Source organism: Calidris pugnax, unplaced genomic scaffold, assembly GCF_001431845.1.
Source record: "Calidris pugnax isolate Ruff unplaced genomic scaffold, ASM143184v1 scaffold167, whole genome shotgun sequence".
Lineage (NCBI taxonomy): Eukaryota > Metazoa > Chordata > Aves > Charadriiformes > Scolopacidae > Calidris > Calidris pugnax.
Genome location: NW_015091045.1, coordinates 1,978,680 through 2,002,613, shown reverse-complemented (window position 1 = coordinate 2,002,613; position 23,934 = coordinate 1,978,680). Strand labels below are relative to the sequence as shown.

At 50.1% G+C, this 23,934-nt stretch overlaps 1 protein-coding gene across 1 annotated transcript in view; it reads right to left on the bottom strand.

The window, feature by feature from the left end:
- The window catches only part of ASIC2 (acid sensing ion channel 2), a 651,036-nt gene that overhangs the window by 24,981 nt on the left and 602,121 nt on the right, over positions 1-23,934 (bottom strand). Inside the window, exon 3 of the mRNA XM_014956464.1 lies at positions 1,321-1,448. Within this exon, the coding sequence (XP_014811950.1) occupies positions 1,321-1,448 (128 nt within the window). The remainder of the gene's footprint in view (positions 1-1,320; positions 1,449-23,934) is intronic.

Genomic DNA, 23,934 nt, shown 5'->3' with positions numbered 1-23,934 from the left:
CATGCCCCATGTAAGCAATGCCAAGTGCTGCTGGGTCCCCTGGGATGGCAGAAAGCAGCTGTGGAGTGAGGTGAGGATGTTGGGGACACCTGGAAGAGCTTGTGCCAAGGCAACAGGCATGAAAAATGCCCATAATGGGTTTCCAAGCCCACTTCTGCTTTGGATTTCAGCAGCTGCTGCCTCAGCCCCTTTGCCTTCTCCGTTACTAAGGTGTCACACTCCAAACAAGAGCCCTCGTGCTGCTAAAGCTGCTCATTTTCTCCAGCCCACTGGGCTCCCCACAAGACACAAGCCGGCACCGGTGAAACATTTCTCTACTTTGATTGAGAAGCTTCCACCTGGCCCTCGCCCACCAGGAGCCCACACCGTTCGTTATCTCCTGGATGATTACACACAGGCGTGCCATAATGAGGGAGAGAAGATCCGCATCCAGCCCGGCTGAAATGCAGCATCTTCAGGTGTATTTTGGTCCCCGGTGGCCACGGAAAGATGCCTTCACGATATATTTGGTGGTGAATTCCTCACGTTGCTCTGAGCTGAAGTCTAACGACTGCGGCTCTGATCTCCGCGGAGAAGTTTTAATCAGAGCAAAGCGTCCAACAGCTCATGTTCGTTTTCCTCAACTTGATTTATATCTCATTTGAGGGTGGAAGCAGGAGCAGGGAGGAAAATGAGAGAGGCAATGAGGCAGGAGGGCTAGGACTGAAAGCACTGAGGCCAAGCTGGGGGAAGAAATTATTCTGCTGGCTGCCTTTCCCTATGCCTAATCAGGATTTGGGTCTAATGACGCTACGTCACATCGCATCCATCCACACCACGATGATGTGCCACCGCTGGGACTCAGGGAGGGTGATGCATCCTGAGCCAGGAGCATCCCACCGCAGTTTATAATAAATAACGTGACTATTGCTGTGTTACCTGAAAGGGTTCACGCTGATCTGCATAATGAAACGCTCTCCCCTTGTCTCTTTTTATATCCTTGGAGTGCGAGAGCCTTTTGGCAAAGAGCATCCTTTCTCAGAGGGCTGGAAGGTACCCAACGCATTAAGCGACTGCCACAGCTGAACCGTAACCACAGAAGAGCAAAACAAGGAAATTATCAGGGATGAAGCCCTTTCTCTGGCCAAAATTACAAGGATTGGGGCAATGCGTGAGAAGCAACGCTGAAAAAGCTGCCCTCATCCCAACCAACTTGAAGTAAGGCATAAAAATAGCTGTTAATGATGAAGATGCCTCCCAATGGGCATCAACACGTATAGCAACCTCTCATATCCCTCCCACTGGAGGGATCTTGGTGTGTAAATGAAATTTAGGACTCACCCTTTGCTCTTGGGTGGCCACAAAGGTCTGGAATCCAGGGGCCACTCCGAACCCCAGCTCCTGGACGAAAGGCGGCTCAGACTGGCTGTGGATCTGGACTTTGACTCCAGCCTCGAACGTCGTCTCCTCTGGAAGAAGAAGAGGGGAGGTTAGTGGGTTGGGGTAGGTAGGATGGTGCCCACCAGCGTGGGCATGTTTGTCCCTCCATGGAAAATGGTATCTGGTCGATCTGTGCTGCTCAAAAGCAGGAGATAAGCATCTGGAAGTGCTCCACCTGGATGATGAGACCTTTGGGCATCAAGGAAGGAACCTCAGCAGCAGCGTTGGCCGTGAGCAGAGCACACCCAGGACTCAGCCCAAACCCCCACTGCTGCCCATCGGGTCCAAGAGCATCTCCAGGCTCCTGGTCCTTCCACTGCTGCCTATCCAGGGGCTCACCCTCCCTGTAACACAGAGAGGGATGACCCCTCCAGCTTGATCTGTACGCCCAAGCTACAGAAAACAGGAGGTGACATCTACTTTCTAGCTGATATTTAGTTACAGTATTTTAAATGCATTCCCATAATGCTAAAACAAATAAACTCCTCCTTCCCCCACACAGAGACATTTCTACTGCCATTAGAATCTCCAGTGCCAAAAGCAAGGGTGCACCCTGTGTCCACTGACACAGCCTGGGGCCACTTGGAAGACAAAGTAGGTAATTAAATAAAGGAGAAAGTGTTTTAAATTCAAAGGAGCTCATGTTTTTGGCAGCTGAGGTTGCTCCAAGCTGGACAAAGGTGCAGACAAACAGTTATGGGTGATGTGAGGTTTCCACATCTCCAATCTGTGCTGAACACCAAGTGACTCAAGGTCAGTCCCCTTCTTCCACTAGAAGCTAAAACCAACCCCCAAAAAAAGACTTTCTGACGCAGAATTAATGGGATGCAAATCAGACACAAGTACTCTACATGGGCACTTTGGGCTCCTCTGTCACACAGGCATCTTCATGCAGCTGGGGCGCGTAACCTTTCTCTTTGAGCATCTCTGTCACAGTCTCACATCCCAACAAACCAGAGGGAGCATATGGGACTACGGGGAGGGGGCTCATTTGCAAAGGAAGTTGTTAACTATGCATAATTTTGTCTAAAAACTGAGTTACCCGCTAATAGGAATCCATGCCCGTGGCCAGCAATGCCACCTTCTAGAGCTAAAGAGCTTCTGTTGAAAGATGAGTCACTTTTTATTCCCTTTGCTTACTATGCCTCGGTATTTTTCTGCTGTTTTATTATAAATTTCGATTTTTAACAGCGCTGTATTCAACCCAGAGGGGGCTCATTTGCAAAGGAAGTTGTTAACTATGCATAATTTGGCCTAAAAACTGACTTATCCGCTAATAGGAATCCATGCCCGTGGCCAGCAATGCCACCTTCTAGAGCTAAAGAGCTTCTGTTGAAAGATGAGTCACTTTTTATTCCCTTTGCTTACTATGCCTCGGTATTTTTCTGCTGTTTTATTATAAATTTCGATTTTTAACAGCGCTGTATTCAACCCAAAGCCCTGGTAGCAACCCAGCACCAAGGAATCACGGCTGCAGAGCTGTTCCTCCAGGGGCTGCACAATGATCTGCAGCAGAAGACACCAGACCATGGGGTGATATGGCCAGGGGAGAAGGACAAGGGAGGAATAAGGTGATACTGGGTTACATGGTTACTCCATCTGGAGCACTGGGACCAGTTCTGGGCTCCCCAGTTCAAGGACAGGGAACTGCTGGAGAGGGGACAGCAGAGGCTACAAAGATGATGAGGGGACTAGAACATCTCTCTGATGAGGAAAGGCTGAGGGACTTGGGGCTTTTTAGTCTGGAGAAGAGAAGACTGAGGGGGGATCTGATCAACACCTATAAATACTTAAAGGGTGGGTGTCAGGAGGATGGGGCCAGGCTTTTTTCAGTGGTGCCCAGGGACAGGACAAAAGGTAATGGGTACCAACTTGAGTATAAGAAGTTTCACCTAAAGATGAGGAGGAACTTCTTTACTTTGAGTGTGGCAGAGCCCTGGCAGAGGCTGCCCAGGGAGGTGGTGGAGTCTCCTTCTCTGGAGACATTCAAAGCCCTCCTGGACACCGTCCTGTGCAACCTGCTCTGGGTGGCCCTTCTCTGGCAGGGGGTTGGACTGGATGGTCTCCAGAGGTCCCTTCCAACCCCATGTGATTCTGTGACATGAGGTTTACAGATCTTGGGAACCCATCACTTAGGAGGATGCAACTCTGCTGACTTAGTTGGGCAGCAAAGGGGTCAGCCTTCTTCTCCCAAGAGGACTTCCTTGGACGTTGCTCAGCCTGTAGCCCCCAAGACAAATGAAGCCAGACACCGTATGGGTGGGAATGGGCTTATACATGGATTTATGAGGCTGAACGAGAGCATCCAGAGTGCTCAGATCTTCCTCCTCTACAGCAAACCATCCTCTGAAGTTCAACACTCAGCCACGGCCAAACTGATCAAGATTTGGTCCAAGAAGGTTGGACCAGAGACCTCCAGAGACCTTGGCGAATGACACTGCTGCCACCTTCACCTCTTACTGAGCAAACAAACCCTCCCAACCGAACCACACATTTCATTCAGCTTTTGGGAAGAAACACTTGAAAAGCCCCATTCTGACAGCGCGGCTGCTTTATCTATTGCCTACACAAAACCTCTTGCTCTGCACCTGCAGTGACGTGTCCACCAGCAGCATCTCCACATCTCAAGCATTTGATCTCAGCAGCCTTTGCAGACCACGCAGCTGGAGCAGGCTCTTAAAGCCCAGCTCTTCTATCTGAGGCACAGGAAAACAATTTGGAGACAAAGAGCATTTATTACAGCAGTTACCTCCCCAGGCCCTGCTTGCTTCTGTGAAATTCTGGGATGGTGGCAAGCTCTCCATGCACTTCATCAGGGGGCAGCTCCAACCAGTTGGAGCTGGACTTTTAAACCAGTCAGAGATGTACTGGTCTGCAGGGCTCACTCTGGAACACACACTCCCACAGACTGATGCCTCTGGTGCCCACGTGGACCTGCCAACCTGTGCTTTGGCTCTGCCATGCTCCACGCAAGGTAATTTATTTATTTTTGCCTCCTTTTGCACTTTTGGTACCAAATAGCGCCAGATTTAGGGCACGGAGCACTGATACTGCCCGGGGTGGCAGGTGGTGGATGGGGAGCTTGAGTGCATCTCCTCTGAATCCCGTGTTGGTGGGATGCAGACACACAGAGAACGAGTTCATTTTGGCATTTCCCTACACTGGAGCCTCCCAGAGCGAGACTGGTGTTGACCATCCATGCTCTCGGCCTCCACTTCTGCTCATGACCCAGTGACCACGACCCGAATCACTCCCCACCACCTTCCCACGATGGGGGCTATTGCAAGCAGCACAACCCTACTGCTGGGACCCACCGTGACAAAAACCAACTTGCCTTTGCCTTGCTCAGCCACACCTGGGCTCCCCTTGCTCCAAGAGATGTCCAATGGTTGTTGACGTGTCCAAGCTCTCTTGCTGTCTGCTCAAGCCCTGCATCTTTCCACCCACGGGGGTCCCATTTGAGGGTCTCCTCCCTGCCAACACCTCCCCACCTCCCAAATACCCAAGGCTTTCCCCAAAATGTCTTCATCCAACCTCTTCGCTGCTCAACACCACCACAGCAGCCCTGGGCTCCACAGCTGATTCAGCACCCAGGTGCCCACGTCCCATGGGCAAAGGCACACCAGAACATGTTCAACCCCCCTCCTGAGCACCCACCAACTCCTCCAATTTTAACCCCGATCCTGTTATTCCCACAAGACGCCCACTCCTACCCATCCCACCCGCTCCATCGCTTTCCCTGGTGTTGATCCCCTTCCAACACTTCAGAGGAGATACCATATGCTTCCCTCAGTAATTACCTGACAAGCTGGAGCAGAAAGCTTCTATTGAGTGTAACTTGTTGGCCAACGGGAACTGTTTTGTGGAAACATTTTCCATCCAAAATTATTCTGCCCGTTTCTGCACCTGCCCTGGGTCTGTTCAGCTCTGACTTAATTCCACGTATTTCCCACAACCAGGTGCTGTGCCCAGGTCCATCTGTGGGTGAATCCCTGTACATCCACATCAAGCAAACAAGATATAGTCTGCAAGGATCCATAAGGGACTTAAAAGCCGCAGGGTTTGTGATTTTAAATAGAAAATCCTGGCACGTGGCCAGTTGTAATCACGGACGGGAGGGGAGAAGCATTTTCTCCGCCACCGAAGAAACTTTGGTTTTAAAACACACAGTTATTAATTTTCATCACCGGTAATAACAAGAAGAGCAAAATAAACAGTGTTTTTTAAGAAGAGCTGCCAAAAGCCAGGCAGCGTTCATTGTTTTCCCTGCAAGAAACACATGTGGGGATGAAGCTATAAACATGAAACTGGCTTTGAAAAACTGTCACTTCTCCTAAAAGTTCATTTTCCACAAAATAAGCTGTTCTCCTCTAAGAGAGAAAAATTAAAAGCCCAGCTATAAAAACCCTTTGATGGAATATGCCTGGACCAGTCCTCATTAACTGCATCTTAAACGTTTCCAAGCTCTGTGGTAGAGCTGAGGAACATTTGTGTGGGTTAAACATTTCCTTCAAGCGTAAGGAAAAGGTCTCAGAGCACCCAGAAGCTCGAGATCTTCTGGTTTTGGGTGCATTTCGCTTGCTAAAATGAATGTCCCCGAGCAGAACAAACCCCAAAAAGGCTCTGTGGTCTTGGGGGCTGCCACCCTGAGACTGGAGAGGTGCAACCAGGGGTGTGAACATCCACAAAGGCCCGGCCCGGCCATGGTTTTGCCAGTTTTTGCAGTTTTAGCATCATTTTGAACGGCTTTTTCTAGTGGTACCTGCCGGAAGCACGGGGCTGAGCCCCAGCCCAGGCTGTCTCTGCTGTTTCTTGGAATCACCCATCAACAGGGGCAAAATATATCCCTGAAAACCCTTTGATTTGGCTCAAAGCCCAGAAAAACTTTAGAAATACATTTCAGTGACTCGGGGCTTGGTTCATACCTTATGGTTTTTAAACTAATTTTGTGATGTTGCCCAACCACAGCCCTTCATTCACTCTCCAGTCCCACTTTTCAGAGGACAGCACCTGCAAATTCATTTCTTAGTGCATCCCAGGCTGGGAACAGAGCAAAACCTCCTCGATGATTGCATTTTTAAACACATTAATATACATTACTGTACACAGGACAGTGTTTCCAAACAAATCCTGAGCTGCTCTTTTCGACAAAGGATTAGAGTAAGCGCTAATTAAATTGGGGATTAATTCAGCATGTGCTTCGAGCTGGCTGCAGAGTATTACATGTTGCAGATTGCACAGCTTTCTATTTCTGGTGTTGGGCTTTCCACGGCTTCGTCGGGGCTTTCTGCTTCGAGCATCCCTCCAAAAGCTTAATAAAGCTCCAGCCGACTGTACGCCCGGGTGCGGGCTACAGAGTTCATCCCCCGCCGAATATGCAAGAAGCTGCAATTAAAGCAAGAAACGCTGCCAAAGGCGCGGAGCTCCCCTTCTCCCCCTGCCTTATTACGTCCAAACCCATCCACTTCTCTCCGGCAATTAACATCTGAAGCTGTGCTCAGCCCTAATTTATTGGGAATTGAAGATACCGCCCGAGTGGCGGGTCGTTTCTGGCTGGAGTTGTCCCCTGCCAGCTCCCTGGAAGACACCCCTGCTCAGAGACAACCCAAACAGAGCCCACGCGGCCCAGTCTGAGGAAAGCAGAGGGGGTTTTCTCAGCTGGTTCACACCATTAGAAGGCGGCCCCGAGGTTTATTTTGGGCAATAAGCCTCCTCCCGCGCTCTGCTGAAGCAAGCAGAGAGCTGGGAGCTTTGGTTTCTCCCCAAACGCTCCTTGTCCTTTGCCTCGGTTTCCCCATCTGTAAAATGGGAGCAATGTTATGTCATTGGGCTGGAAGAGTCGCCCACGTGTCTTCTACGCTCTGCGAAGCGCAGTGTATCACTGGGGCACAAAGATGGGGACTATTCCCTCTATTTGTGTCCAGTTTGGGGCTCCCTACCATAAAAAAGACATTGAGGTGCTGGGGTGGGTCCAGAGAAGGGCAACAAAGATGGTGAGGGGTCTGGAGCACAAGGCTGATGAGGAGAGGCTGAGGGAGCTGGGGGTGTTCAGCCTGGAGAAGAGGAGACTGAGGGGAGATCTTATTGCTCTCTCCAACTCCCTGAAAGGAGGGTGTAGAGAGGTGGGGGTCGGTCTCTTCTCCCAAGGAACAGGTGACAGGACAAGAGGAAATGGCCTCAAGTTGCCCCAGGGGAGGTTCAGGCTGGATATTAGGAAAAATTTCTTCACCGAAAGGGTTCTCAGCCCTTGGGATGGGCTGCTCAGGGAGGTGGTTGAGGCCCCATCCCTGGAGGTGTTCAAAAGACGGGTTGATGTAGTGCTGGGAGATATGGTTTAGTGATGGTGTTGCTTTTTGTTTCTTGTGCAGGTGTCTATTTTTGTCAGTGAGGTTGACGGTTGGACAAGATGATCTTTAAGGTCCCTTCCAACCTAGAAGATTCTGTGATTCCATGGGGACAGTATCCTTAAGGGGTACGGGCAGCACCAAGCACAACTTCTGGAAGGATGCACAGATCTTCATTCCATGAAGTCTACGTTGAAACCACAGTTCCTTGTCTTCCTCAGGGAGGAAGGCTCCCCAGGAGCAGGGGGGTCACTGCGGCAGCACAGACGTGCCCGGAAGATGCTGTGAGACGTCGAGGTTCAGCTCTAGTTTTTACAGCATCCTTTGCTCAGTATCGCCATGGAAACGACGCGCATCAGAGCAAGCGCTCCCCCACCTCCTGTGTTGGCTCCTGGGGGGGGGTTGGCATCCCTGGCACCAGGGCTGAGCACCCCAAGTTGCTCTGGGTGTGCATGGCCATGTCCCCATTTCCACCAACCCAGTGTCCCCCTAAACCCTCCTGCATCCCTCCCGCATCCCTCCCATGTAGCTCAGGAGCAGGTGGGACCTGGCTACGTGTCCTCAGATCACCCACCGGGGTCTGCACCCCCAGTTCAGCATCTCCTGAGCACGTCGGGCTCATCACACCAGTGGGGAAGCCGGGACCTGCAGCGACCCAGAAGGATGTGCCTTGTGGTACCAGACTCGGGGAAGTCAACCAGAGTGTATCTGTGCAGAAATCTTCCACAAATGCCTAACGTCCACATTTTTCACAGACAAAAAAAAATTATAGGTGAAAAAAACCCACCCTGAATCACCATGGAAATGTAACTGTAAGAAAGCAGGACCGTCAAGCCTACCGTGAAAAATGAAAGTGAATATTATACCGTGAATTAGGAAGAAACCAGTTTAACGCCAGCGGAACCAGTTTCGCTCCCCTGTGCGCGCTCTCATTTCGAGGGAAGCGTCGTGTTTTGAACTTCACTTGAAGTTGCTTGGTAACAGGACTAAGTGAAGCCGAAATAGGAGTATTCCAAGAGGGCTCGGGGAGGTTTGAGAGCATCCCTTCGGCAGGCGACAGAGTCGGCGCCTCTCTCCCCGAGGGAAAAAACACCCGCTCGAAATGTGTCCTGTGCATTTTGTTATTGTGGGTTGGGCTTCTTCGGCTGCTGTTTTGGGAGCAAGCAGGGACCAGGAATTTCCCCACGGATGAAAAGGAGATGTCAGAAAAACACGACGCGTCCCACTCGGATGCGGCAGGAGCGAGGGTCCCAGCAGACCCCACGTGAGCCCAGTCTGGCTGCTCACCCCCGCTGAAGAGGGATAAATGAAGTGTACAGAAGGCACTCTGCCAGGGTGGCCAGGGGACTGGGGAGCCTGTCGTGGTCTTGTCCATCTGGCCAAGCTTTGGAGGGGTCCAGCTGCTCCTGAGCATGTGGTAGGGCCACTGGTGGCCCAAGGGAATGGGGATACGTTGATGCTGGAGAAGACAAGAATGTCCCCAAAGGGGCTGGAGAAGAGCCCCAGAGTAGAAGAGGGGAAAAACTCACTAACTGCTTTCCAGGAGGTGTATATTGCATTTAGGATGGGGGTGATAGGATGGGAAGTCCTATAATCTACAGGTTATAGTCCTATAGTCTCCTGGATGGAGACCACTCAGGCCTTTATTCTTAAGCACAGTCCCTCAACCTTGTCCCCCTTCTGCTGGGAGCCCAACAGGCAGGACATCACCCCCAAGGCTGTTCCCCTTTGCAACCTTTTAAGCACACCAAGGAATGCTGCCATTTCTTTCCAACATGATCTCCTCCCCATGGTCCATGATGGGGTCTCATGGATGCTGCAGTGATACCCCCAGGGTCCCCGCTGCTGCTGGAGGACTCACTGCTGCTGACAGCACCAAGACAAGCTCCAGGCAAGCCCCATGCCCAGCTCTGGGCACAAAGATGATTAAAGGCTGGAGCATCTCTCTTATGAAAAGAGGCTGAGGAACTTGGGTCTTTTTAGTCTGGAGAAGAGAAGGCTGAGGGGGGATCTGATAAATGCGAACAAATACTTAAAGGGAGGGAGTCAGGAGGATGGGGCTGGTCTTTTCTCAATGGTGCCCAGTGACAGGGCAAGAGGAAATGGGCACAAATGAGTATAAGAAGTTCTACCTAAACATGAGGAGGAACTTTACTGTGAGAGTGGTAGAGCCCTGGAAGAGTCTGCCCAGGGAGGTGGTGGAGTCCCCTTCTCTGGAGACATTCAAAAACCACCTGGACAAGATCCTGTGCAACCTGCTCTAGGTAGACCCACTTCAGTGGGGGGGTTGGACTTGATGATCTCCAGAGGTCCCTTCCAACCCCATACGATTCTATGATTCTATGATTCTGGACACTGAAATCTATTTTCAAGCTTCTCCTTTCACTGAAGGAGTGAGAGTGATTCATCCCATCCCAGGGAGATGTCTACAAGCAGGATGAGTCACGTCCAAGGTGTTGCAACTTCCCTCCACGGAGCCAAAGCAGCTCCTTAATCTCCACAAGCAGCTACGAGAGGATCAGATAAGCACAACCCAGCCCCAATGGGAAATTCAGGCGTTGTCTTTTTTCAAAGCTGAGGAATCAATACAGGTAACCAGCTTCTCTCTCTACAAACCCTTCCCCATGGCTATGAAATCAAACCTCGCTGCTTCAAAGCGCTGCTGACAACCCGCAACGGGGACTTCATGTTCCCTGGTCCCTTCGAATAATCAACGTTGGGATGAAATGGGGCAAAAAAGGATCACTTTCTGGTGGACCAACTACTCCTCTCTCACAGAGGTGGGAAGTGATCTGAGACCCCCCCCAGACATTACCCAGCAGCTGGACAATCCAGGCAGACATGGCTCCAGCACATCAATGACAATCTCAAGGCTACTGAAGGCTTTGATGGTGATGGAGAGCAGATGAGGAGCAGCATGGAAGTACCTTGTGACAAGTTCCACTACAATAAGTCACCGGGTTAAAGATTTATTCTGGGAAAACAAAACTGGAATAAATAATAACCAGTTTGTGTTAAAGGCAAGTGAGGCAGTGGTATTAGCTACAGAGGTAAATTAATTCTTCCCCTCTATCTCTTGGGATACAGTCAGAGTATTTCAGAGTGGGGTTTTTTTCCTCCTTTTTCTTGTTTTCCTTAAGGAAAGAATACTTTGAAAAACCTCAGTTCTTTGCATCTGAAGCGGAAGGCTGCTTCCCAGCCTTGACTGCGCCGCGAAGGGGATGGGAGAGCTGCTGTCACCCAGTTGTCACCAAGAAATGACACCTCTTGTTTGCTGTTTCTCTTTGCTTCGGTGAGAAACAACGGCAAGACAGGGTTTGCTCAAAGAGGAAGAGGAGGAGGACAGGAGATGAAGGGAAGGGAAGGGAAGGGAAGGGAAGGGAAGGGAAGGGCTCCTGATAAATCCTCCCAAGTCTTAGCTGAGTGACCTGACTGCTGGGGTCAGGCAGAAGAAGTATAACACCATCTTATCTCTCTGCTTTGTGTGAGGCACTGTCTGGTGGTGTGCACTCTGAAAGCCCAGTGCTGTGCTGGAGAGGAGAGGAGAGGAGAGGAGAGGAGAGGAGAGGAGAGGGACCTTCTGCTTGCAGAGCCTGCAAGAGAGTCACTGAAAGGCAGATTTGGGAAGGGCAGGAGATGGACCCTGTGTCCTTCTCTCTCTTCCCATGGCCCAAAGGCTGGAAAAGCAGCAGCAAAGCCTCTGCCATGGAATCCCAAGGGATGAGGGCTGAGAGGTGATGCTTTTACTGCTGGGATTTAACCACAGTGTGATTCCTACAGTGTGAATTGGGATAATATTTATGGAATATAAACCCCAAAGCACAAACTAACGCTCCAGGATGTAAGGCAACAACTACACTTTGCTGGGACCCAAAGCTTTCCTACCAGCAATTAATTACTTAATCCCCCATTAAGCATTTCTTTGGGTATCTTCTACTTCATTATCCCATCACGGTAGTGGAAGAGGTGGGAGATGGGATGTGATTGAGCTCCTTTGCTCCAAAACCCCAGCCTGGAGTGGAGGGTTTTGCCTGCTCGCTACATCCCAAGCCCTCGGTAAAGCGCAGCCGCGATTCATTACTCACCAAGTAACAGAAGGTGTTATAACAAACTACATTAAGCATATCCGCTATTTTTAGTTAAGCATATTGCATTTGCATACTAAATCTGAGGGGCCATATGTCTCAACGTATATTATTAAAATGCTTCTTACATAATATACGGGGCAGGAGAAACCGGCAGGTCTCCAGCAAGCCCAGCCCCGAGCTGTTAAAGCGGTTTTGCTGGACGACGAGGAGCCAGCAAATGAATATTTCAGATCCTTCCTTCTCTCCTATTAAGCTTAAGCTTTAATCATTAAAGTGGGGGGGAAAAAAAAAAAAGTGTCTCATAACCTGCTTTCCTGGTGGGGTCATGCCAGGGCAGGGAGGGATGCTCCTGCCAGGTTATGCTGCGTAAGCGATCGCTTCTTGGTAGGGAAGAAAAATAAATTCCCTTCCCACCTCAGCATCCTTTGGGAATTGCGTGTGGCAGGGAAAGGTGACCAAAAAATCAAGGAGGATACCCAAAAAAATCAGGGGGGTGGTCAGAGGCACCCCATTATCTCCTCCAACTCTGAGAGCTGCTGCCAGAAATAGGGAGGGAGGAAGGGAGAGATATTCCCTCCGGAGGGAAGAAATATCCCCGGCATCCAGAGCCGGGGGTGCCGGCCCCCCCTGGCCACCCATCTGCCTGCTTTGGCTTTGGCAAGCTGCCGTCACCGCAGGGACAGAAATGATTCAAAAAAATTCAATAAAAGTAAGAAAGGATGTGTTTTAAAGGCACAGAAGAGGTTCTTGCACATCCCTCCTCCCACCCCTCCAGGAGCCCAGCCGCTTCCCCCAGAACATCTTGAAATATTAAACGAGGAGCTGCTGCTAATTTTGGCTGGTAAAGGAGCCAGATGGAAGCACATTTCCCAGTGCCAAGGCTGGGTCCTGGCTCTGCTGCTGCACTTTTTGGGGTGGACGGATGGACGGAGGGGACTGGGAGCTCCCAGAGGCTGAACCCTGTGGTCCAGGCAGCCTGTGACATCGACAAAAGGGAGATGTCACCTCCATGTCCCTGGTAGAGTAGTCAGGAGGATGTGGTTTGCCGAACTAGAGGTCCAAGAGGTGCCAGGGAGATTTTCCAGCTGTGAGCACTGATGGCCCTCGGGAAGCCTCTCTGCATCCTGACACCTCTTCAGGAACGTGGGTCCCATGGGAAGGCACGACGGTTCCAAAGTGGGATAGAAGAAGAAGCCTGGGATGGGTCATCACCCCAAGATCACCATCCCAAGTGGTGATCCTGTCACCACCACCACCCTGACCTGCAGTGAGAGCCTCCATGGGACTGCAAGGTCCACGCAGGTCATCAGACTAAGCTGTGCCAGGTCCACCTCCTCCACAGGATCTGTGCTTTAATTTTCCAGCCTGGAGGATGCCGTAGAGCTCACACCGGTCCAGCACCACCAGCAGATAACCAGGATTTACTCCCACTGGGCCTTTATCCTTCAAGGAGAAGATTTCCCTCTCGAGCCAAGCTCATGCCTCCCCATCACCCGCCTGCTTTTCTCATTCTGGGGCCACTCCAATGAGTAATAACCTCTTACAACTATTTATTTTCTCCTGGTCCCTCTCCAGGCCACATTGCTGGAGGCTGAAGTCCAGAAGTCCCTGCAGGCAAGAGGAGGGAGCTGGTCCTATTTGCTTTTGCATCCTTTTGGAGAAAAAACATTTCTCTCTGAAGGCAAAGCCGGGCTGGATGGGAAAGCTTTGGAGTCAGCGTGCAACTAAATAAAATCACTGCGGGTACAAGGACGTTGGAAGACAGGAGGTGGCAGAGAGGTTTTCACCATTTCGAGAAACCTTGACTCCGTGCCCTGCCTGAATTGCACTGACAGCTGTGGTTATGTCTATTTAATTTGCATTGCCTATAAATGTCAGCGTTTTGAGTGATGTAATTTCGAAGCACTTTGGTGAACTCGGCAACTAAGTAAACACTTAATTTAATGGAGAAGGATGCGCCTCAGATGCTGTGCATGATTGCAAAATACCAGGAAAAGAGCTGCTCTGCCAGAGTTGGGGGGGGACCAAAAAAATCCAAGTATTTTAGTGACATCGCTGAGGGAAATGCTTCTGCTCGTGCATTTGAGATTCCAAACTCTTGTCCAGTCAGGAGCAAGACAGACCTGAAATAAATAGGTGATTTTTCTGGTGGTGGAGGAAAAAAAAAGAGATAAAAAGAGAAAAGAACCCCAAGCCCCTGCTCCAACTCAGGGACACAAGGGTGTAAGCCTTGGTCTCGCATCCAAAGTAATGCTTCAACAATTGGGATGCAAGATATTTTAGAGAGATTTTGTTTTTTCCACACATTTCCACAAGAAGTTTCAGTTCCTGCATGTTGCCTTAGAAAACTCCTCACCTAGTAATTTTTACCCCTAGCAGCCAAGTGGATTTTAGACCTTAATAAAAGAAACACTAAAAAGTCTGCGGGCCTGGGGAGTGGAGAATTTCATATTGCCTATTTGTTAGCTTATTTACGACATCCTATTTTATAGCCATTTTTCAGGGTTGGGGTTATCAACGCAGGGAGAGCTGGTGGCCGCAGGAGGTGATGCTCCCCCCGGGGTTCCTTCTGCTCCTCCAATCTCAGCTTCCCACCCACAGACCCTCCCAAGGTGCCTTCACCACTTCCATCATCTGCGCATCAAAACTGAACCCTTTTTGTCCCAGGAAAGGATATTCTTTATATCTGTCCCATCTTCAGTCCAAAGCATCGCTGCTTCCTCGCAGCATCTCCACCTCCTTCCCTTTTGTCCCCCCAAAACCCCCGGTGTCCCCCCCAGCCCTCTCTCCTCCCGCCGTCCCCCAACGCCGCATATGGAGGATGCTATATATAAAAATATTTGCATTGTGTTGTGTTGTGCTGCCCACGGTGAGGCCGGCGGGGCACAGACGGATCTCATACGGCAGCAGGCAGTCTAATATTTCCCTCTGATAAAAATAACCCGTGAAAATTACATCTCGCCCAGCCTGCAGTGCCGCGATGAATTTCGCTGGAGGGGGAAAAAAAATAAGCAAAAAAAATAAAATAAAAAAAAAAATCAATTGGCACCTAACCTGGAGATTTAAGCAGAACACAGCGTTGCTGATACCAGAGGTTGCTTCTGAGTTTTTGCAAGGCACAGGGAGAAAAAGGCAGGACGAGAGACAGGGCAGGAGGGGAAATATGGTGATGGGATGGGGCATGAGGCATAGCCAGACCCTGATGGGATTTTGGGGGGATGAGGTGTATTTTACAAAAGAGACAAAGTGAGAGAGACACGCGTCTCCTCGTGTTTTGGCCATCTCAGGAGTTGGCCATCAAGTCTCTGCTGGTCACTGTGGTCCCTCCACAGCCCATGGGGAGGGACAGGACATTATCCACCCCATCCTTTGAGGGCTCTTGACTTATTTAATTGAGAAACCTCTTTGTAATGGGTGAGGGAGGGTGGGATGGCTCCACTCCAACTTTCAGAGCTCGGTCACCCCATTCATCACCCAAATCCACCTTCTCAAGTGCCAACACACAGAAAGAAATGATGCCTGAGGGCAAGGGGACTCCATGAGAGTCTTGGCAGTGGAACCTCATCTGAAACACTGTCATCGGTTCTGGTCACTGGAGATTGATCAACGGAGACGGGGAAAAGAGCACAACAAAGCTGCTGGGATGGGAAGAGGAGCAGAGAACCCGGCATTTGGGAGAAGTCCAACACAGCTCGGGTTGTGTATCGTCTGGCGAGACGAAGGCTACGAATCCTCTCTATAAATACACCAAAGGCAAACACCAGAAGGGAGCATTTCCACCAACAGGAAAATATTTGTTAAAAAAAAAAAATAAATCTGAACTACGATAAACTGACAGTGAATAAATTTCATCTGGAAATCAAAAGGTCTGAAGCCAACAATAGAGGGCCACACAGAAAGCGTAGTGCCAGCTTAAATACCATGTTGTGGCATCTGTCCATCAAAGAGAAGCCTTGCTCTCAAGGGGATTTTCAAAGGCTTATGAGCTGTGGGGCTTACTCCCAGGCTGTAGGGTTCATGGTGAAGGGATGAGGTCCTCCATCTTCCTGGTAGGCACCATGCACAGCTGTGCCTGCTCTGCACCCACTTCTGTATCAAGAAAGCCAAACCCTCAGGGAACCGGGCAGAGGAACATGCTACTGGGGTTAAGAAGGTGTGAAGACTGCCTCCTGCATCTCCCCACAAGAGTGGGGCCAAAGACCTGGCCCTAAAGATCTGCATTGAGATGTTTTATGGACCACAACTGCAACCTCAAGGAAAGACGTGGTTAAGAAGGTGTGAAGACTGCCTCCTGCATCTCCCCACAAGAGTGGGGCCAAAGACCTGGCCCCAAAGATCTGCATCGTGATGTTTTATGGACCACAACTGCAACCCCAAGGAAAGACTTTGCCTCTGGAAACCTCAATTCTCACCCTGTGCCCATGGGTGCACCCACTCAGCACCCTCACAGCAACTCCCTGGGCTCACACGCCTCTGGAAACCTCAATTCTCACCCTGTGCCCATGGGACCCACTCAGCACCCTCACAGCAACACCTTGGGCTCACACAGGTCCTCCATCTTCCTGGTAGGCACCATGCATGACTGTGCCTGCTCTGCACCCACTTTTGTATCAAGAAAGCAAAACCCACAGGGAACTGGACAGAGGAACATGCTACTGTGGTTAAGAAGGTGTGAAGACTGCCTCCTGCATCTCCCCACAAGAGTGGGGCCAAAGACCTGGCCCCAAAGATCTGCATCGTGATGTTTTATGGACCACAACTGCAACCCCAAGGAAAGACTTTGCCTCTGGAAACCTCAATTCTCACCCTGTGCCCATGGGTGCACCCACTCAGCACCCTCACAGCAACTCCCTGGGCTCACACGGGCTCCTGCATCTCAACATCCCACCCCGGAGCAGTAAAATGACCAAATCCAGCCCCCAAAGCCTTGGTCCAAAGTCCAGCCCTGCACCCTTGGCCACAGTGGTGTGGGATGGAGACAGGAGCCAGAGATGCAGGTGCTCTTGCTTCTATGAGTTTGCAGCTTTCACCAGTTCAATACTAACTTGTATCGCAGCAATAATGCTTAATTATTGTTTTTTATTATGAAAGTATTTACGGAAGCCTATGCAACATTATACAAACAACCCCGTGAGGCCATTACTACTGTTATAGAAATAAATATCTGCACTGAAGGGCATTACAATGAGACACTGAAGACAAATTGTTCCTGGCTCCTAGGATGGAGTAAAACAAACTGCTGTGTTAACACTAAAATGTGTCAATTCTTCCCTCGGGAACACGCTCAAATAAGAGCTCAGAGCATGAGAAATGCATCTCAATCAGGACATCACTGAAAAAAACAGGATTTTTTTGCCGTTTTTCCCCTCAGAATCATCTCTGAGATCCTTTGTGATGTGGCTACACCACAGAGCTGCTTCAGCCCCAGCCTGGAATTAGGTGTGAGTCAAACCTCTGATGTCTGGGAGAAAGAGGTTGGTGAAGGGATGGCGAGAGGCCACCAGTGAAGCAGCCAGGATCATGGGGAGCAAAATGGGGGGACTTTCTGCTCCCCAATGGGGACCTGGAGGAGGTCCTGAATCCAGCAGCTGATGTCTGGGAGAAAGAGGTTGGTGAAGGGATGGCGAGAGGCCACCAGTGAAGCAGCCAGGATCATGGGGAGCAAAATGGGGGGACTTTCTGCTCCCCAATGGGGACCTGGGGGAGGTCCTGAATCCAGCAGCCTGGATGGATTCAGATGTTGTGGCAGGGGTTGAAGTGTCACCAAATAAATTAGTTTGGGGAGGATGATAGATGGCTGAAACACCAGCGCCAGGTGCACACCACCACAGCGCTCAGAACTGCTGGAAAATGGCCTTCTTGCCTGAAACAGAGACTTCAAAAACAACATCCCTGTGAGCTGATGGTCTCTTGACCTGGACCAAAGGTGACCAGATCACAAGGAGAAGCAGAGCTGGCTCAGAGCCCTTTTTCTCCAGGCTCCCGCATGCATCCTTTGCTATCTTTGGTCTTTCCCCATAAAGAGAAGGACTTCTCCTCCAGCTGCCCAGCTGTTTAAGAGCAGAAACCTCTTTCCCATCCTCATTTCCAAAGACACCTATTTCTCTTTCCTCACGCTGACCTTCCACTGGAAGAAAAGAGCCTCTTCCCTCTGCACATCTATATTTGAGAGAAGGCAACAGCAACCACCTCCCCTCTCCGCTGTTCACACTCTCCAAAATATTTGAGTAACGACATCGTGTAGTGTAATTTGTCAGTTGGCCAAACTCCGCAGATGGCATCTCCCTCTCTTAATCTTTATAAGCTTCTTCTTAAGTAGTAGTAGTAGTGGTGGAAGTAATAAGCACAACAAAAATATTAAAACTGATAAATGAAACAAAGGAGCAATCCTCTTTCCTAAAGTTCCCCAGTTTCTGAGGGTGGTTGGTAGCAAAGAATACATCGGTGGTGGCACCATGTCAAACCCAGCCCTAGATGGACCCAAAAGATTTGGGTCTCTTCCCAGGTAGTGGTGACTGCACACCACGCAGCTCTAAAACAGCTTGTTTTTTATTGCTATGTGGCTTTGAGATCTCACTCTGCTGTTACTGAGAAGACAAGTCATCCATCCCTGTCAGCAGTCATGACCTGGCATATCTCACCTCGCCAGAAAATGAAAGAAGCCTTCAAAGCACCACAAACGTGTCTTGAAGAAACACAAGATGCCAACGTGCCGGCAGCACAGGTCACCAGTAACATGGCCTGACATCACCCTGCAGGGCAGGTAGGGACAGATCCTGTCCCCACGGGCACTGAGTGACCTGTCTCGACAGCCAGGGCTGGAAGAGCCCTGGTGAGACCACCAAACCCAACCTCCTGCCCCGATGCTGCACTACGGCCTCCTCTGACGGACCATTATCTAACGTGCCCCTAAAGCCTCTGGTGAAGATGGGTTTCCCTCACTCCATTACGGGCACAGCGGACAACAAGAGAAGAAGACATTTTTCCAGAGCTTCATACATTTGTCCTCCCCACCACCCAAGTCCATTTGTCCCTTGAAGAAGACATTTTTCCAGAGCTTCATACATCGTCCTCCCTACCACCCAAGTCCATTCGTCTTTCGAAGAGCCCTGGTGAGACCACCAAACCCAACCTCCTGCCCCGATGCTGCACTACGGCCTCCTCTGACGGACCATTATCTAACGTGCCCCTAAAGCCTCTGGTGAAGATGGGTTTCCCTCACTCCATTACGGGCACAGCGGACAACAAGAGAAGAAGACATTTTTCCAGAGCTTCATACATTTGTCCTCCCCACCACCCAAGTCCATTTGTCCCTTACCTACCCACCATGGCTTGTCCCTCCCTTTCTCCCCAGTTTATTCTTTCCCAGACCTGAAGACTTAGAATCATCGAATCGTAGACTGGTTTGGGTTGGATGGGACATTGAATTCATCCAGTTCCAACCCCATGCCATGGGCAGGGACACCTCCAACCAGACCAGGTTGCTCAAAGCCCCGTCCAATCTGGTCTTGAACTCAAAAATTGTTTTTTTTTTTTTTTTTTTTTTCCCCTTTGCTCTTCTGTTCTGCTGAGATAGTCTTTACCTGCTCCCCAGTCATCCAGAAGCACGCTCTAGATGCTCTTTGCCATCTGTGATTCCTTCGAGCGCTTTGTATTACCGCAGCGAGAGGCGGCACAACCAGAGACAGCTGTGCTCTTCAGCAGAGAAGCTCGACACAGACCGTTGGCTATTTTGTCTTGTAAACAAGCGAGGAGAGAGCTGTAACTGAAAGGACGATGAAAATTTGGGGATGCTGCCTGATGATGAAAGGAGACGAGGGAAGAAGTGGCCACCAAGAGCTGCAGGAAGCCCTCATGGAGTGCTCCTACACCGTGCGTGGGCACTGGAGCTCTTCAATTTCTTTCACTAAGTCCTGCATATCTCAGGAAAAACAAATTGTATTTGCTCCGTATCTCAGAAAAGGCAGATTATTTGCTCCTTCAGAGCTGGCTGAGGCAGTGATATTTTTAAGAGAATCACAGAATGGTTTGGGTTGGAAGGGACCTTAAAGACCACCCAGTGCCACCCCCTGCCCTGGGCAGGGACACCTCCCACCACACCAGGTTGCTCCAAGCCCCCTCCAACCTGCCCTTGAACCCCTCCAGGGATGGGGCAGCCACAGCTTCTCTGGCCAACCTGGGCCAGGCTCTCACCACCCTCACACCAAAGAACTTCTTCCCCACAGCTCTCTCAGTCTCCCCCCTTTCAATTTAATCATAGAATCACAGAATCACTGAATGGTTCAGATTGGAAGGGACCTTAAAGATCATTGAATTCCAACCCTCTGCCATGGACAGGGACACCTCCCACTAGACCAGGTTGCTCAAAGCCCCATCCAGCTTGAAGAGAAGACATTTGGGCTCTGCTCATGCTGCTCAGCGCAAATGAAACGCTTCCAGAGCATCTACGGGAGGGGAAAACCCTTCCATCATCATCCTCAGCACAGCTTTATGCCGCATGGGGACTACAGCAATTTGCTTTAGGAAGCACCTGGGAGGTCTCAAAAGCCAACCGGAGGCTGTGTCACTACAGGCTGGACGAAATGGGAGCAAAACGATGATCCCCGCACCAAAGAGATTAATACAATTAAATTTAATTAGCACTTGCAAAAGACTTTTATCTTCAAAGCGCTTTCTAGCCACAAAGTCTCCTGGTGCCTCCGTGAGATTGATTATTATGCGCGGAGCTCTTCGTCTTCCAGGAGGGAAACGAAGACACTCGGGGAAGGGTCAAGAACAAAGAGGAGGGGTAATGACCTGGATTATCCTCATATAAAACTGCTGCATCCAGAGAGCATCCCAAAATCCCACCAGAGTCACCGATATCTCGCTCCCAGCGCCCAGAAAAAATAGATAATAAAATAATCAAATAACTGGTTGGAGGCATCTCTGCAGCTCCTCCGACAGTAAAGGCTGGGGATGCAGAGGGCAGCCCCCAAACCTTGTCACCTCGGTGCCAGCTGCCTGGGCACTGGCCAGTAGCCCCAATATTGGCCATGCCAGCCCCTGTCCCATGTCTCCTTACTACCCCACGGATTCTCACTATTTTGAGCACTTATATTTCGGCTACGGACACTCCACTGCCCACGCCAGCCACAAAGACTCGCATGAAAGCTGCAGCATGAAATGCACGTTTGATTTTAATGCTGCTCAGCGTTGCTTTGTAACATGGACCCGCTGATTTTAGGTGCCTTATCTCTGCTTTACCAGATTTCCCCAGGCCAGCTTCAAATTTTTATTCCTTTGGCTTTGCCTTAAATGAACATTTCCTGACTTCGGGGCTTGGTTTTTTGTTGGTTTTTTTTTTGCTTGCTTGTTTTTTTAAGAAAAGCTTTTGAAGCGTCTACATCCCTTTAAGGATTTTCTCATTAAGTCACTGATAGGTATTTCCAGCTTCGGTTTAACAACATTGTGTGACTGGGGACATCTGGCTGTGCTTCCTAACACCAGTCCCACAGCGGAGAAAGCCTTGATGTGGTGGCCCACACACCTTCTAAAGCTGGACCACAGGAACAGGAGCAGCTTTCCCAGCCACGTCTTAACTGCTCTGTGCCTCATGTCTGTATATATAAAATCTCAAGCACTGTGATTCTATTTTATCTTGGTTTTTTTAAGTCTGTGTGTCTAACTGCCAAACCAGCACGAATTGGACCAAAAGGGTGCTGCATGATGTGCTGATTGCACCAGGATGGGCTGAAACACACTCCTTAGCTGAGCTCATGGGCCAGGACCTCAGCACCAAGCTCACCGCAGGGACCAGAGGGGTTGATGGACAAGATATGGGGATCACGGAATTGTCAGAGTTGGAAGGGACCTTCTAGAGATCATCCCGTCCAACTCCCCTGCCAAAGCAGGGCTGCCCAGAGCACATCACTCAGGAGCATCCAGGCGGGGCTTGAAGATCTCCAGAGAAGGGGACTCCACACCCTCCCTGGGCAGCCTCTGCCAGGGCTCTGCCACCCTCACCCAAAAGAAGTTCTTCCTCACATTGGAGTGGAACTTCCCATGGTCCAGCTTGTGCCCGTTGCCCCTCATTCTGTCACCATGAACCACTGAGAAGAGTCCGTCTCCATCCTCCTTCAACCCACCCCTTAGATCCTTGGAAGCTTGAATAAGGTCTCCTCTCAGCCTCCTCTTCTCCAGGGTGAAGAGTCCCAGCTCTCTCAGCCTTTCCTCACCAGGAAGATGCTCCAATCCCTCCATCATCTACATACTCGCCTGCACTGGCCAGGGAGGAAATCCCTTGCAAAAAGCCCACAGGTTTCAGGCTCAGGTTTGCTCACCACCAGCCAAAGCTGTTGAGATGTTCTTCCTGATGGCTGCAAAGCACCAGCTTTGAGCTCTTAAATCCAAAAGCCTAAAGAACTACAAATGCACACTTCCCCCCTATTTATTAATAACAGACAACCATTTTATTTTAATACCAAGTTGAAATCTTCACTCACAGCCCTCCCCACCAAGTCCTTTCATTCCACAAGCCTTGTTGGACGGGCAACATCAACCTTTGGGGCAACCCAAGCCCGGATCAGCCCCTGATAATTTCCTGGGCGCATGGAAACAGCAGTACTTGCTACATCGCAAAAGAGAAAAAAATAGCTATTTCAGGGACTGCGTTGGCTCTCTCCAGCTCCACGATAACATCGAGAGGCCCCGGAGAGCAATTCACCAGGAGCGGGAGTGTATCGGTTATGTGACAACCTTAATGACACAGCCCAGACACAAAAACCCCAGTAACCTTTGAGCTGCCTCCCTTTGCTCTGGCGCTATTGATGAGTGTGCTCAGGCAAACATAATTAATTTTTAGTGGCAGCCCAATTTTGTGGATACTCTGGTTGTCAGGGGGCTGGTGGAAAGTGGAAATAACGTTGACCTTTTCTCCCTGGGAAACCTGGCTAATTGAATGAATTCTCGCTCTCATTAGGAAAAGGTCCAAGATGCAGCACATTTTATGCCTGCCTTTAGGTGACACCAACCACCCTCCTAAAGGTCAAGCTGCCTCTTGATGAGTTGATCCGAGATCAGACTTTCCTATTGCAAAAAAAACCCAACGGGTTCTTCTGGCCCAAACCCTTCCATGTTATTTATGCTCGAGGCCACAGCTGCTTTATAGGTACCATTTATCTCTTTGGACGTCCAAGCCTTCAGAAGGATGAATCAACCCTTCGCCATTGGGGTTTGGGGTGTTTTTTCTGCTGTCTTGGCTAATTATTGCTGCCTGGTAATGCCAAAGCTTCGCAGCATTTCAAAGAAAGCAGCGTCCTCCCTTTGCAGCGCTGACTGCGGCTCCGTAGAAGCGGTAGCATTTAATGGCTTATATTTAGCAAGAGGAGATTTATGCCCGGGAAGCTCTACTTCATTTCGCAGAAAGGGATGTAAGCAGCGAGGATAATTTGACTCTCTGAGGACGAGTTTGATGTCATGCAACAAATTACTATCCTAGTTCAATCTCCTTCATCGCTTTTACGGGCTCTCTCTGCAGATGGTAATCGAAAAGATTCCTGGCACAGAGGTGTCCGTGCAGGGCCCTGAACACACCAGTTACCACCAGTCAACCTCGCCGTTTCATAAGCAGCTGATACACGAGGCTTGCCCTTGGTAGTGGGGAAAATGAGGTTTATGGCTTGAGAGTCCATTCGTGGCTCTCTTGACCTACTCAGATTTTGATTTGGTGCCCTTCTGGGGCTCTATGCTCCTGCACAAGATGAAATCCAACACCAGCCAAGATTCATTGCTCTGCTCTGGCTTGCTGGGAGACAGGGTGTTGGGTGGGAGAGGAGCCAGGGAGGGATGTCCACCACCTCTGCCACAGCTCAACATCACCAGTTCTGTGCATCGCCCTGCAAATGGCTGGGAGTGAAGCCCCACGTACAACTGAGAGCAAGACAGCACTGCCATGTCCCCTGAAGACCATGAACGAAGCTGCAGTGAAGATGTTGGTGTGTCTTAACTGGCATTCATAGAATCACAGAATGGTCTGTACTGGAAGGGACCTTAAAGTCCATCCAGTGCCACCCCCTGCCCTGGGCAGGGACACCTCCCACCAC